Raw genomic sequence first — 15,900 nt, forward strand, 5'->3', positions numbered from 1 at the left:
AGTCCACTCTGAACTGGAAGAAACCCCATTTACAGGTAATTTCTGTCTTTTTACCAGTTCTTTGTGGACTTCATACAACAATGGAACCCCCCGTATACCAAAGAATAAAAAGAAAGGGAGGTGAAAAGGAGAAATGTGAATGCTGTTTAACACTTATCCCCTACAGTGGATAAAACCGTGTAAGCAAACTGGTGAGAGATGGAAACATCCAAGTTAGCGTTTCATGAAAGTTAGCCAAACAGATATCGGCAATAGGAACAGTCCTAATATTTGCCCAGGAAGTAGCCACACCCCTGAGAGAATGAGCCTTAATGTGCTTCACTAGCAGGCTTCCTTCAAGTTCGTAACAGAGCTTGATACTGTCCTTAAGCCATGCTGCTATCGCCTGTTTTGTCACTGGTCTGCCTTTAAGAAGAGGGGCAAATGAGATGAACAGCTGACCACTATTCCGAAGGGATTTGGTCCTAGATATGTAGATCAATAGTGCACAGAATCAGGTGTCTCAGGAATTCCAGAAATCCCAGCAGCAATATAGAAACAGAAAGATATAGAAAGTCACAAATTCTGACCATTTTGTAGAATAGCATTCATGGGTAGGTTTCTTCTTTGCTGCCAGTAAAACTTCAGTTACTGTTTCGGCAATGCCTGATTCTGAGAATGTGTGCCTTTCAGCAGCCATGCTGCTAACTGGAAGTACGGTACGGTTTCCATGGAGTACAGCTATACTCTCTGGTTAAATATAGCAGTGTGCAAAAGCAGAAAACCGCTGGCAAAAGATTCTCCTCCAATAGATAATATGAGGGCTTGCACAGCAAATAAATGGCCATTGTCTCTTCTGCACCCCAAATGCTTAGACGGACCACCACAGAATGCAAGTGGGTATACTTTCAGCAGGAAATTCGATTTAGAAAAAAAAAGAATATTGCAATAATAAACGTAACTACTACTACGTCCACGCTTCCTAGCCTTACGAAACAAGTAAAAATACAGGACATCTGACCCTTCCGCGTCATTTCCCTTTATACTATCGGGTGGGATTGGTGTCATTACACACGGATATAAAATGACCTTCTGGGAGAAGAGGGCAGTTTGTCCATGTTTTTCCTAGCCCGACTGCGGAAAGGTTTCATTGTTGTGTGGAGTCCACGAAGAACTGGTAAGAAGCATATGTTTTTGCGAATATGTTTTTCATGTTTTTATTTGTTTAAAACGATTTATGGTACCATACTAGGTTCAAGAAAGATCTCAATTTGCATGCCCCACTTCCAGGTGTTAAGTTTGACAATTACCTCCATCTAAGTCTGTGAGATACAGTGTGAAGAAAGGGAAGATGGAAATCATTATCGGTATACTGCACAGGCTGTGGCTGGCATTAATGAAGATCAGCAGAGTCTGTCTTGGTAGCAACTTAAACACCTAGCAGGGTACTCACCGCAGGCAGGTACTCATGCAATCTATTGATGGCACCGCTTCTGCAAAGATGGACATATAGACCTGCAAACAACAGCAGAATATATGATCAAACCTGGAACTCCCAGACACTGAATACCTTTCAGTTTGATTTCAATGTTATTTACAGAGTATTGTAACACATGCACACTAATTTCAATAAGATACATAAATACAGTACTGTGCAAAAGTTTTAGGCAGGTGTGAAAAAATGCTGTAAAGTAAGAATGCTTTCAAAAATAGAAATGTTAATAGATTATATTGATCAATTAACTAAATGCAAAGTGAGTGAACAGAAGAAAAATCTAAATCAAATCCATATTTGGTGTGACCACCCTTTGCCTTCAAAACAGCATCAATTCTTCTAGGTACACTTGCACAAAGTCAGGGATTTTGTAGGCATATAGTCAGGTGTATGATTAAACAATTATACCAAACAGGTGCTAATGATCATCAATTCAATATGTAGGTTGAAACACAATCATTAACTGAAACAGAAACAGCTGTGTAGGAGGAATAAAACGGGGTGAGAAACAGCCAAACTCAGCTAACAAGGTGAGGTTGCTGAAGACAGTTTACTGTCAAAAGTCATACACCATGGCAAGACTGAGCACAGCAACAAGACACAAGGTAGTTATACTGCATCAGCAAGGTCTCTCCCAGGCAGAAATTTCAAGGCAGACAGGGGTTTCCAGATGTGCTGTCCAAGCTCTTTTGAAGAAGCACAAAGAAACGGGCAACGTTGAGGACCGTAGACGCAGTGGTCGGCCAAGGAAACTTACTGCAGCAGATGAAAGACACATCATGCTTACTTCCCTTCGCAATCGGAAGATGTCCAGCAGTGCCATCAGCTCAGAATTGGCAGAAAACAGTGGGACCCTGGTATACCCATCTACTGTCCGGAGAAATCTGGTCAGAAGTGGCCTTCATGGAAGACTTGCGGCCAAAAAGCCATACCTCCGACGTGGAAACAAAGCCAAGCGACTCAACTATGCACGAAAACACAGGAACTGGGGTGCAGAAAAATGGCAGCAGGTGCTCTGGACTGATGAGTCAAAATTTGAAATATTTGGCTGTAGCAGAAGGCAGTTTGTTCGCCGAAGGGCTGGACAGCGGTACACGAATGAGTGTCTGCAGGCAACAGTGAAGCATGGTGGAGGTTCCTTGCAAGTTTGGGGCTGCATTTCTGCAAATGAAGTTGGGGATTTGGTCAGAATTAATGGTCTCCTCAATGCTGAGAAGTACAAGCAGATACTTATCCATCATGCAATACCATCAGGGAGGCATCTGATTGGCCCCAAATTTATTCTGCAGCATGACAGCGACCCCAAACATATAGCGAAAGTCATTAAGAACTATCTTCAGCGTAAAGAAGAACAAGGAGTCCTGGAAGTGATGGTATGGCCCCCACAGAGCCCTGATCTCAACATCATCGAGTCTGTCTGGGATTACATGAAGAGAGAGAAGCAACTGAGGCTGCCTAAATCCACAGAAGAACTGTGGTTAGTTCTCCAAGATGTTTGGGCCAACCTACCCACCGAGTTCCTTCAAAAACTGTGTGCATGTGTACCTAGAAGAATTGATGCTGTTTTGAAGGCAAAGGCTGGTCACACCAAATATTGATTTGATGTAGATTTTTCTTCTGTTCACTCACTTTGCATTTTGTTAATTGATAAATGTAAACAATTAACATGTCTATTTTTGAAAGCATTCTTACTTTACAGCATTTTTTCACACCTGCCTAAAACTTTTGCACAGTACTGTATACAAAACACCAACATGAAAGGCATGGATAAACATACTGTATATAGACCAATATATTCTGCCGTATATTCTGGTTTTGATGCATGACCTTGTGTTTATTATATGCTTTATTATAAGTTGTAGAGTAAAGGCCTCTACACACCGGACACCATGCGACAAGTGAATGTCGTAAATTGCGATTTTGTAGCGTGGCAGCTAGAGAACTGACCAATGAGGAACAGCTTCTCTTGCGCGCCTTTAGTAAAGAAATAACCGGAGCTGTACAATAAAAGGACACAAAAATTATAAAGAACATCAAGCAGTCCATTTCCAGGGAACTGGACATAGCTGGTGTGTATGATTAAATTTATTTTTTACTGAAATACGTATTTTGAAAAGCATTATGTATTCCACATTTTTATTAGCTGCATATCGCACGCGCCTGTCACCAGTGGAGTGAAATGTAGTGTAGCAGCGAAAGTACCATGTTATCGCAGGACAAAACACATCATGTCCAGTGTGTGGAGACCTTAAGTCCTCATAATATAAATATATCACTATACAAGAGATTCTATTTTAATACATTGAATGTGATGTAGAAGTATACTGATCCAGCAGTGTCCTTGGCAAGAGGGTAAGCCAAACAACCCAATACAGGTCATACAAAATACCAGAATATTGAGGTCTACTAAAAAAAAAAAATTAACGCTGATTTATCGTGTAGTTCCTGTAAATCTGGAATTGAGTGTTACAGGTGGCACTCACCAGCCAGAAGCCTGGAGATTGGGAGGTGGATGCTAACAGGATCCTGGGACACTTTGTATGGTTTGCAGTGCAGAACATGGTTACACATGTGGGTGTCTATTTCTTCACTCTTGAATGGCTGATTAGTACAGGACATCAAAGTGTTGTAGCATTCCTTGTAGCCCTGCAACAGCAGCTCTTCCTGCAGAAATAGTTAGACAAGTATTATACAGTTAGAACAGTATAGGTGCATTTGTTCTCGATATAGATCAAGTCTTCAATGTGTTTAAACTTTTATGGAGGGATACGTGACCAATCTGCAACCAAAAGTCCAGATTTAATTAACTTTTAGCTGGAGATCTCAATATACTTTCTTAATTACACAAAATGCTACAATATCTAGCTCAAACAAAACAGCAATTTAGTGTCTGTCACAGTGACCGGTTTAAAAGTCTGCCTTGAATCATTCTAGTTTTATTTTAAAAGGGAAGCTGTGTTTGTTCGGTAGTCACAGGTCATGGTAATGCTAAGGATAATGGTTGTTCTAGGATTTCCCTTAGATATCAATGTGTAGTTTTCAATACCCTGTATTGTCAAGCAATTAAATGCAAAATGAGCTACTTTTATCTTATCAGAGAAAGCAAGATATTGACATAACTTGTGCTGTTCTCCGAGTAAGAGTAAATTCAGCAAACAGCGGGGTATGAATGGGGTGGATATGCATGTTTGGTGGCACTGGTGGTTACTCACGTCAGCTGTGCACCAGTCCTGGAACATGGAGAGGGTGTGTCTCAGCTGGATCTGAATGGAAAAGCCTGCTTCCCATTCCGGCTCAACCTCTATGTGCTGCCCAAACTGCCTCTTTACTTCTTCCATCCCCTGAAACACATGGAACCCCTAGGTCAGATCTTCTCTAACCCAAAATAAGATGTTCAAAAATGGCATCTGTCCTAGTTCTGTAAAGCAGAAACAGGTTTGTGTCTTTCTTGGGTGCTGTTGTAGCAATGCTATAAGAGTTCACAGGCAACTGTACGGTACTCAAGCAGCAAAGGTCCTCACCTCCCTTGACATTTATGATGTTTGGGATTGGTTTTGGCTTCTGCTGATCCAATATTGAGTTTAGTATTTTATTTAATATCTGTCTTTACCCTGTCTGCGAGCTTGTCAGAAATCCTAATTGCTTATTACTGAACAGACCTCCTCATTCTATTCAAATCATGTGACAAACTTGGCTGGTCCTGCCTATATAGAGTAGGTTGGGTTCATAGAGTTGAAAGGTCACATTGTGGCAGGGTTTGAATAGAATGAGCAAGTTTTGTTCAGTGCTAGGTAGTTTGAGTTCTGCAGACAAAGTCAAGTTCAATGACAGGCAAGGATATTTCAAGCTACCTGCAGTTTAAAAATACCTGGGGCTGTCATTAATTAGGGTTTCTTAATGGAATAATCCCTGAAAGATCTTCCCTTTCCTGGTTTATAACATCTTTGTTGGTAAATGCCATGAGACTCACTCTCTCCAAACTACTAACAATAGGTTAACATGCTGAGATCCTCTGTAAATAACATTTAAATCAAAGTAAAAGCAATTTGGAGACTGGGAGGAAGGTCCCTACCTGCATGCATTTTAGCATTCCCAGAAACGCTCTCAAACCTTCCAGGAACTGTTGCCGGAGTCTCTCAGTCCAGATGGTTGGCTTACTGATCAGAATGTACCTAAGGAGACACAACAATAGCTTGCTGAGCAACTCTGATTCTCCCATGATTCCAGACACTAGAAGCAAGGTAGACACAATATGGGACAAGCTGTCGATATATGAAGCTGTTCTATCTACACAATGTATTTTTTTTTTTCACAATGTTTAATTAAAAAAATCTGAAACAATCATTGTTCTTTGTAGTTCTTTAAATGGAAACCTTTTAGAAGCTTGTACTGTTTTCTTTGTTCTCTTCTAAAAAGTCCACTTACTTCAGATCGTGGAAGACCACCTGTATCCTGAAAAACCTCTCAGAGTTGTACCCCTGAAAGTGGAAGCGGTTATTGTCATCCAGGTGCTCAGACAGCATCTCCATCACAGTGTCAATAATCACCTTGACCACGTTCCCCTCCTCAATTAACTGCCTGGCCTGCAGAGAAGGAGGGCAATGTCAATGGGAAAGCAAACAGAGACAATGGCACAGAGACAAAATGAGCAAAAGTAAGAGCTACAGGGAGATGACAGATTTAGAAAATGAAAGTGCATAGGGGAGTGTAGCAGGGCGATTGCTCTGCACATGAGGAACTACAGCTACGCAACCCTGAAACTGCAACACGGTACTTGTGAAGGCAATGCCCAGCCAAGGCCGTATGAAGAAGTTGTCGTATGACTCATAAGTAAATTAGTTTCGGGGGATACTGATCCCAAGTAATGTATAGCGAGGGTTACATAGTGTAGCAGGTTCCTGGAACGGGACGCCTCGTTCAATAAGGCTACCGCTCACCCTGTGTGGCACCTTTTATTTGTAGTTTTTGTACTGTGTTTTATTTTGCCTTTTCTAGTCTACTGTATGTGTCCTCTGTGCATTACCATTGTTGGTAGCGTCACATGAACAGTTTGTTTTACTTTCTGTTCCTTTGTGTTAATAAATCCTGCGCATGAGCGGCATTTCAACCCAACCCCCATGTCTCTCTGTCTTGCATATCGGCGGTTACCCACACATGTGACACGAGTAGCTTGTCACAGGGAGGATGAAACTAACCAAAATGAAGTTACATTGTATCGTGGGAGAAATGGGTGGCACCTTGATATTGTGGTGTATTGTACAGCTCTAAATGTGACATCGCAGAACATTATTGTAAATGATTTTGAACAGGGATTTTAAAACTAGCCTGTAAAATTTAAGCTAGTTAATTTCGAGAAAACACACAAAGATTTGAGGTTGTTGAGAAAGGTCACAATACAGGGATAATTGGTGCACATGTGAAAAATGATTAGGCATAGCCAAAGCTATATTAAAAGATATAGGGGTACAGTTAGAAATATACTGAAATACTATCACTCCTACCAGCGTGGGGACAGTAAAGATCTGGACAGACAGAGCTGTCACCGAAATACTTCTCTCATGGTCGTCATTTATAAAGTCTTCCTGGAGCTGCTTGTAGTTCTGTGGAAATATGAAATGAGGGATTTTATAACTCACAGTACAAACAAAAGTTCCACCTCATGTATACTATGAAGTAGGTGCTTGTGGGATCCTATTCAGGCAAATAGGTTAATAGTGTTAAAATCAAGAACTGAAATATGTAGCATTTATATTTGAAGGGTCCCACTCACCTTGGCAAACTCAATAGCAAACAGACGCTTATATTCAGTTTCCATCAGCAAACTGCAGACAATCAAGTCGTGAACAATCTTTCGTGCTCCTGAAGGAATAAATCTCCAAGTTATAAAACCGTTCTAATCATACTTTCTTGAGACAATGCAATCAGACCATGTGACCTACAACACAGGAAGTGCATAGGTATTGCAAAGCACAATATTATCTGTAGCACAGGACTTGAAAAATATGCATCCCTAATTAAAAAAAAAAAAAAACCCTAGTAAAGAACCAAATGAATGTCATCACAAAGAAAGGGGGGCTACGTTTTCCCATGACCCCCATGTTAAGAGGCCCTTTTCCATCGGCCCTTCGTGGTAACTTTCCCCTTGCTGCTGTCATTTGGGACCCCTATGTAACCTAATAGTGTTGTCCATTATTTGATTCAGGATTTAACCTGAGTTAACCCTTTGCGGTCCATTGTCGGACTGGGTCCGACATTGCAATTATTCCTCACAGGTCCTTTGTCGGACTGGGTCCGACATCATTATAGCAACGCAATAAACGGGTGTTTAGTCGTTTTTTCTCCGGAAAAAGCCGAGAAACCCATTCAATTGCCGAGTGGTAGCGACAGGAGCCGAGACAAGTCGGAAAAAAAAAAAAAAAAAAAAAAAGGCGTATTTCATGAATAGTCATACATGGTATCAGGTATCAGATAATGGGCGTCCAAATGTCCATTGACACTGAGACTATCATGGACATTTGCAGAGCTTTTTTCAGATGTTATAGTAATAAAATAATGACTTGGATCGCATTATTGAGGAGTTTGGTGATAAAACGAGTGATCTGGAGATGATCGATCGGTATGTACGACTATTATTATTATTATTATTTATTTCTTACACAGCTGAACGCTATAGCAAACAAAAGGCTGGGGCGGGGCTGGAGATGCCTAGTGTGTGCTTTGTTGATATGCAGGGCCATTTAAACCTGTTTGACTGTGAAAAAAAATACTTTTAAACAGCGCGTATAAAATTAACTGCGCGTGTGAAAATTAATTAGACCTGGCGTGCCTGACGCGCGATTAATAAATGGACCGCAAAGGGTTAAAAGACCCAATTAATACTAACCTTTATATAGTTTAGCATCACACAGCATGAGCCTGCTGATCAGACAGTGCAGCTCAGGGTCCAGTGCTGCCTGCAGGGACACTTGACAGAACACCTGCCGAAAGCCAACTGGGAAACAGACAGGAAAGAAACATTTTATTCTGACAAGATGGTAACAGATATACTGACATATATATTTACAGACATACTTCTGCTGACTTATTTATTATATAAAACAGTTCCTAACCGTCTAACACAGAAACTAACTCTAAACAGGTAAATAAATACTAACCAGCAGATACATTTATCATAGAGCAGGCAGGTGGGATTCATAAAAACAAAAAAGTCAAGTTCAAACATTAACCCAAACCATCATTTGGATGGTTGAACAGAATTTGACATTGTATATACAGCACAAGTTCAAGTATAAGAGAGAGAAGAGTTGAAATACTGACAAACAGAATATATATATATATACATATATATACATATATATATATATATATATATATATATATATATATACATATATATACACACACATATACATATATATATATATATATATATATATATATATATATATATATATATATATATATATATATATATATATATATATATACACACACATATATATATATATATATATATACACAAAATCAAAGTGAAAGACCTAAACATTGAAGATCAGTAAAGTGATCTAGGAAATAGAACTCCACTCAACATGGCAGGCTGCTTGTTCAAATGACTTTACTTCTGTATTAGACACTGAAATTATTTAATTACTTATAATAGGGATGTTTTTTGAAAAAGTTAATTTGATGAAGTGTTCATCGGAGGGAGAACTTCATGTTTTGATATATCCTAAACCCTCTGTGCATTACTCAGAACCCTCCAAGATTATGCTAAAGAATAAAATCAAATGATGCAATATTTTTATTCTATGAAGTACGCATATTCTTATTCAATCACTTGAGGGATTACTTATTGAGATTTTAGATTATAATGGGACTTCACCAATATAGGAAAAAAATAATACTTCGTTATAAATAGACAAATTCATCTACAAAACAGAGCAGACCTGAATAGTTGACAACTTGCTGGAACCAGGTCCCAAGACGCAGGGCAAAGCTCTGGTGAGCCATGACAGCGGAGTGCAGAATCTCCACTCGCAGAGGCTGCAGGGAGATGTGTTCTGAATTGGACTGTAAACAAAAGGGCAGAAACCAGGTGTTCATATTCTCTGCACCACATGACGTCCTGCCTCTTACCCTCGAAGCAGCTGCAATTCCCACCCAAAAAGCATCAGAACAGCCCGAGTAAATCAGGGATAAACAGACACGGGGTATTCTAACAGATAGTACTGTATATAAACCAGTCTTTTAGATGCTATTGAACTGTACAACACATAATTGAGATCATACAGACAAAAACAGGTTCAGCAAGATCAAAGTTTTTAATTTATATTTTTACTCACCTGGATGGCTTGCTTTGCCTCCTGACAGGCCTGCAAAGTCCCCCTTTTCACAGCTCTGCGACCCTGAAGGAAAGGTAATATGTATTTATTGAAGTGTGGCTTGAGTGGAATTTTGCATGCTCTGGGGTCTGCTCACATGAATAAGAGCTCAGCCATAAAACCTCCATACACTCCCTGCTAGAATGTTGTTAAACCTGTAAGGGCCACATTAAGCATTACTGTCATGACATGCTAAAAAACTGACCAGATCTGAAGTCAAGGGCACTTCACAAAAGACAAGATCAATTACAAGTAATGACCGCTGCTGTGGATACTTATGGTATGATACATTGACAAAATTGTTGTAAAATATTTTGAACTAGATTGCATTAGACTGCTTGAAATTGAAGTTGTTTTTTTAAACGAGTTTCAAGATTCTTTTACTAACACATGCACTTTCTAATCACAGTACCACAAACCAAGCCTTGTTTTCCTAGCACAGAGGTCCTGCACAGCTTGCTGTGTCACCCCTCTGCTTGCTCACTCACCTCTTTGTCTATGAGGTTGGTATGGGTCTGTGCCTCCCCCAGGTCACACTGAACTGACCTCTGGAGGGTGTAGATCACATGGTCATAGGAATGGTGTTCATCATTGTACAGCACACAGTAATAAGTGTCTTCTTTCACACTACACGGCAGAATGAGAAACACAAAATAAAACTCTGGACATCCATCATTGGGGGAAAAAAATTAATCTGTTTACCTGTGTTTGTACAAAGTCATTTTGTTTCAGTTTTTACAAAATGTAGTCTTCCGAGAGATCGTTCTGAGATCTACGAAAATGTTAAACTGCAATGAACAATACCAAATACCGTACCGCAGTGCCCCACTTGTCAGTGTTTACTTTTAAATGTTATTTGTTAAAATGTGGGTTACAACCTGTATGTCTTGCGGTCTTAAAGCTTAATATGCCTAAATAGAGAAAAAAAATTAAACACCTCCTCTGAATTTTAAATGCTGGAGGTCATGCATACATTTTGCAGTGTCGTATGTGTTCAATTTCAAATTGGGAACCCTATAGATTTTGTATACTTCGATTTGCAGATATTTCAAAAGAAAAAGTGCTGCTGCTTCCTGATACTTAATCACTTCAAATGTGCAGTTGAACCTCACTCCAATGGTCAAGCAACAGCACATTAAGAACCAAAGGACTTTTTAACACAATAAAGGGGATCCAGTAATAATACTAATAAAACAGGTTGCGGGATGAAGCATGTTTCAGTGTACCTGGGCTGCAGCTCGGCAGGCAGCTCCTGTCCCTCCTCCCACACCAGCATGTCAACAGTATATTTGAACAGCACCTGGAACAGCATTCGTGCTCTCTCCATCAGGCCGTCCTCCAGCTGGCTCTCTGCTCCCTGCACCGCACACAAACACAACCCATCACAACCCACAAGGGAGCACCATTGTACGAGAACAGCACTGTGTAAATGTCTAAACTATTAAAAGATATTTTTGCAGCCTTACATGGAAGTAGTGCCAAATAAGTGTTGCTTGATAAGTTCCATGGCTGTGGAGCAAACTGTACCAGATAACAATGGGAAAAAAGTGACTGTTAAATAAAGCTTTGTTTTGCCTAAGTCAACTGCAGTTCTTTTAATTGGCTGCAATAAGGTGCTGCTGCAATGCAAGCTTACTGTATATATCACAAGCAGCATCGATTACATAAACGTGTATTTTTTTTTAATTAATTATAAAAACATGATTACTGTTCTATATATATATATATATATATATATATATATATATATATATATATATATATATAGGAATGTTTTATTCCATTTATATAGATTACCTTTAGGATAATAGGATTTTCAATCAAATATAAAACTAGTAGCTATGGTGACGTCACCAGGAAATTATGCAAAATGAGTACCATCAAAGGTTCGAACCTTTGTTCAGTAATGTGTTCTGAACCTTAAGGCCAAAATGTACCCTTTGTTACAGTCCTAGTTTTAACTGTAGATTATTGCCAATGACAAAAACCGTGACTTCACAGTTTTGTTTATTACTATTTGATAAACTGCATGGCATCTTCAACCACATTTTTTCCCCATAATTTTTTTAATGCCTTTTACTTCTAATTTTTATATACAGTATTGATTACAAAATGGTTGTGAGTTTCCATCAATTCCTACTTACAAGAGCAAATGAAATTATGTTATTATAATCTTATGTTGTATGTTTTGCATAGATACCTACAAGTAATATCAAGACAAAAATAACTTTTTCAAAAAAAGTTTTCAATGGGAAAAGAAAACATCTGGTTTTCATACCAGTGTATATACTAGTTCTCTTGGCAGGATGCCAAAGAAATCCCAAGAATGTAGTAATAACCATTTTATCACACTTCCTCTCTACTTCCAGGAAAACTATTTCCCTGTGTGTTCTGTCACAGGGAGCTTGGGGTAAAACAAAGTGCAGTTCTGTATGGATATAACAAATATACATGCAAGGCTACCACATGCTCAACGGGTGATTTGAGTCCACATGTAGGTATTATGTTCTGTCTTTGAGCCATGACCTGGTAGTATACACAGATAAGAAATGGGAGAGGCTGTACATGTACTTTCTCTAAGCACGTATCCCCCAAACACTACTGGGAAGAGGAAGATACATTCATTGCATCCCTTGAGCCAGAATACTGTTTTTACTGTTGACCAGGAAAAGTGAACCGAGAGTCTCATTTCAGTCAAGACATTAAGTGTGCCTTCAAATGCAGAAGTCTACCAGTATGTTTAAAACTCGATCTAATGTACTATTACTAATATTTTCTTTAACCACTAGGCATTACCGCTTGATGATCCTAGTAGGATTAAGTCAATTAAAGCTAATTGGCTATAAGTTTCTGAAAAAGGTTAAACAAATCTGGAAGCATATACAATTTGTGTACTTGTGTTTAGATACATTATACACACAAACATATTTTAACACAAGAAAACAAAGATAAATACATTAAAAGCTTTGCCTGTCTTATTGCGTGACCCTTTCAATACTTATTAGTGCTTATTAGCGCTCAATTGTGCTCTGACCTTAGCGTGGCAATGAGATTAGTGGGAGATGGAGAGCAGTCTGGTTCAATTCAAAAGAGACACCTGCAGTTTATGGAAAGAAGGCACATAGACAAGCTTCCCTCTCTCTGGGGTAAACAGGTTAGATGTTTGCTAAATGGGCGCTCTGGAGATCATATCTTGAGTGGCTGACTGATGTATTTAGTAAGAGGAAAAGCACAAAGGGCAGCAGCTGGTGAAGTGCATTCTCAGTAGGTAAGGATGTTTGGTATAGGGGTCCTTCAGATGAGATGTAGAACTGAGGTCCTATTGTAGTGACTCTGCAGCAGCAGTTGTTGATTGCATAGTTCACCACTACTCTGTAAGTCGCTTTGGATAAAAGCATCTGCTAAATCAGTGGTTCTCAAAAGTATATCAGACAATATAAATGTACTACTGAGCGGTAGTCTTCAACTAAGTATTGGACAAGGTTACTAAATGATACTGCTTTAATTCTCTGGGTGTCAGAATTTCCAGGTAATGAAACATCTCTTGGGATTTCTAAACAACTGAAAACTGAACAAAGTGAGAATAAAGGAAACTTATATACTGTATAATGAAATGCAGTACATTTTTGTACTCCCCACAAATTGTGTTTTTGCGGATATCATTCTTGAGGGTTAATGTGTTGTGAGTTGAACCAAGCCCAGACAATTTTATGAAAGCAGCTGCAACCTGGTATAATAGTATATTCTGGACAGACCCGAGGAGAAATACTGGATTCTACCTTATAATTAAGCAAATAAGAACATATGTTGTTATGCTGATAACTCTGCATTCAAGCACATGTACTCATTTTAGAAAATTGTGTGAAAAAGAAAAAAGTGAATATCTATCAGAAAATCACCTAATTTGATCGCGTCTTGCACTTATTTTCAGCTATGGGGGCACTGGCTAATACAAGAAACCAAAGGAGCAAGAACATGTTCCCCAGAAAACAGTGTATACTCAAGTATACGCACATGCGTTCATTTTTGTGATTACACAGTAATGATTCCTAGTTATCAAGTCTTACCGGGAAGCTACCTACATGGGTCACTAACCAGTTAATTTGACGCCACAACCAAAAGTTGGCTGGACTTACTCACAGCCCAGTTTTTCTTGGCCTTTTTTCTTCCACAGCTTTCTGGATCTCAATCACTTTCAGATGTTGTTTACGTGTCAGCATTTTCCCAGAGAATAAATAGTCTGTTCCCTTGAAGTATAAAAGAGAGCAACGGGTCTCATATGTTTACCCAAGAGAAAAATACAGCTGAAGCCTGGGGGTTGGAGAATATGTTTGCATATATATGTACTCACACACGTCCCCCATTTCCTCTACTCTCTCACCATGTCCGTATCTCCTTCTGCTCCAGGTTCGTGTTTCTTACATGACGGCCCTGTTTTCCAGGCCTCCATATCACCACAGTCACAGAAACCGCCCCCAGAAGACGAATGCATCTAGGGGAGGAAATAAAACACAAGTGCTTTTAGCGAGGGAGTCAATCACAAGGGGGGATCCAAAGAGTTTTTAGGATTCATTAGACAACATTAAATGCATAAATGATTACAATGTGCCAGGCTTTAACCCTTTCCATTCAATTGGTTCTTTTGTAGTTCTCTACTCCGTCAAGTTTCTTTTTTTTTATCAATTATTTTTATTTTGCATATTTAATTATTCAATACGATGATAGTCAGCAGAACCATTCCTGTGCCACAGCTTAAAACACAAACTAAATAAAATGTATATCCAATTATTGAAGATGAAAAAAAGTAAAAATCTAAAACAAAGCAACACTACAATACAAGAAAATTAATTAGAAACAAAATTAACTGATGGGCGTGTTTGGGAACAAAATCCCTGGGGGCATAATCCAAGTGTATTGTCATATCAGAGCCAATGGTTTGTAAAATGGATATATGAAATAGATCTGTATCATTGATAGGATTAGGGTGTCCACTGATTTAAATAATGTGACAGTGAAAAGGTTATATTTTTGCTGGACAACACCAGTAATGTGACTGTGCACCAATGAGCACATCTGTGTACCAAACATTAAGTTGCAAGCCAAAATGGTTTATGAGGTATTAATAGTTGTAGTAGCAGCGATGACTGACCCGAGTCATGAGTGCAGGAAATGAGAAAATCCAGGGAGAGGCTAGGTACAGTTAGTGTTTTGGAATGACGCCATTTAAAAGCAAAGATTTCACTAAGCATATGTATTCCATTAGAGGACCAGGCTGAATACAGAACGAATAAGAGTAAAAAAACATTCCTGGAGTATAACAGACAAAATATTTACAGTAACACAGACATGTTTATTTTGCTATATATTTAATACCAATTAAAGCCACAAGAAGAATTGGCTGCACCATGGACAGCAATCTTACCTTGTAGCGATGGTTCCTATGAACACTGTTTTGGAAACAGTCCATGCAAAGCACACATGTGGGATCAATAGCACAGTCCCTGTAATATAAGACAGGAGAGTGCAGTTAGAACTGTGTACTCACAAATATTTCCCCAGTATCCAAAAACAAAAGGGTTATTGCATAAACATGTAAAGTTAATATCAACTACTATCAAGCCCATTTTGATGACCAAACTATTGTAGTGTATTAGTTCTATAATCAAAAATATCATGGGCTTGTCATTAGTCAATAAGTGTAACAAACTGTAATACTAGTCATCAGTCACTGTTATTTAGAGGACAGCCAAAACAAATGCTTTGTCCTAAGAAAATATTAGATGAAATGTCTAATTTAAAAGACAATAAACAGGACACAAGCTTATTAATGACAGCAGGTAATGTTAAAAAAGTGGCTTCTCTATGCTTCTTTACCAGCTGCTTCTGTTTGTTGAAGTGACTATGGGGAATTGCACCAAGCTTTAGATACACACTGCACATGCAGCAATGGAAAACCAGAAAGCCATCAAGCAATGCTTGTTTAATTGCAACACTAGTTTTTACAGATATTAGAATGTACACAATGATACAGACCGATTAAAACTC

General features: G+C 38.9%; 1 protein-coding gene across 1 annotated transcript in view; it reads right to left on the reverse strand.

Annotated features, from left to right (window-relative positions):
* LOC117963909 (E3 ubiquitin-protein ligase UBR1-like) overlaps positions 1–15,900 on the reverse strand; it is a 44,937-nt gene that overhangs the window by 24,992 nt on the left and 4,045 nt on the right. The window contains exons 3-16 of the mRNA XM_058987488.1: positions 15,278–15,356; positions 14,237–14,347; positions 11,082–11,212; positions 10,344–10,482; positions 9,817–9,879; positions 9,421–9,544; positions 8,358–8,465; positions 7,245–7,333; positions 6,976–7,074; positions 5,900–6,057; positions 5,547–5,646; positions 4,687–4,815; positions 3,958–4,138; positions 1,433–1,494 (exon numbers count right to left, since the gene is read on the reverse strand). Of these exons, the coding sequence (XP_058843471.1) occupies positions 1,433–1,494; positions 3,958–4,138; positions 4,687–4,815; positions 5,547–5,646; positions 5,900–6,057; positions 6,976–7,074; positions 7,245–7,333; positions 8,358–8,465; positions 9,421–9,544; positions 9,817–9,879; positions 10,344–10,482; positions 11,082–11,212; positions 14,237–14,347; positions 15,278–15,356 (1,573 nt within the window). The remainder of the gene's footprint in view (positions 1–1,432; positions 1,495–3,957; positions 4,139–4,686; positions 4,816–5,546; positions 5,647–5,899; positions 6,058–6,975; positions 7,075–7,244; positions 7,334–8,357; positions 8,466–9,420; positions 9,545–9,816; positions 9,880–10,343; positions 10,483–11,081; positions 11,213–14,236; positions 14,348–15,277; positions 15,357–15,900) is intronic.

The sequence above is a fragment of the Acipenser ruthenus genome, chromosome 15 (genome assembly GCF_902713425.1).
Source record: "Acipenser ruthenus chromosome 15, fAciRut3.2 maternal haplotype, whole genome shotgun sequence".
Taxonomy (NCBI): domain Eukaryota; kingdom Metazoa; phylum Chordata; class Actinopteri; order Acipenseriformes; family Acipenseridae; genus Acipenser; species Acipenser ruthenus.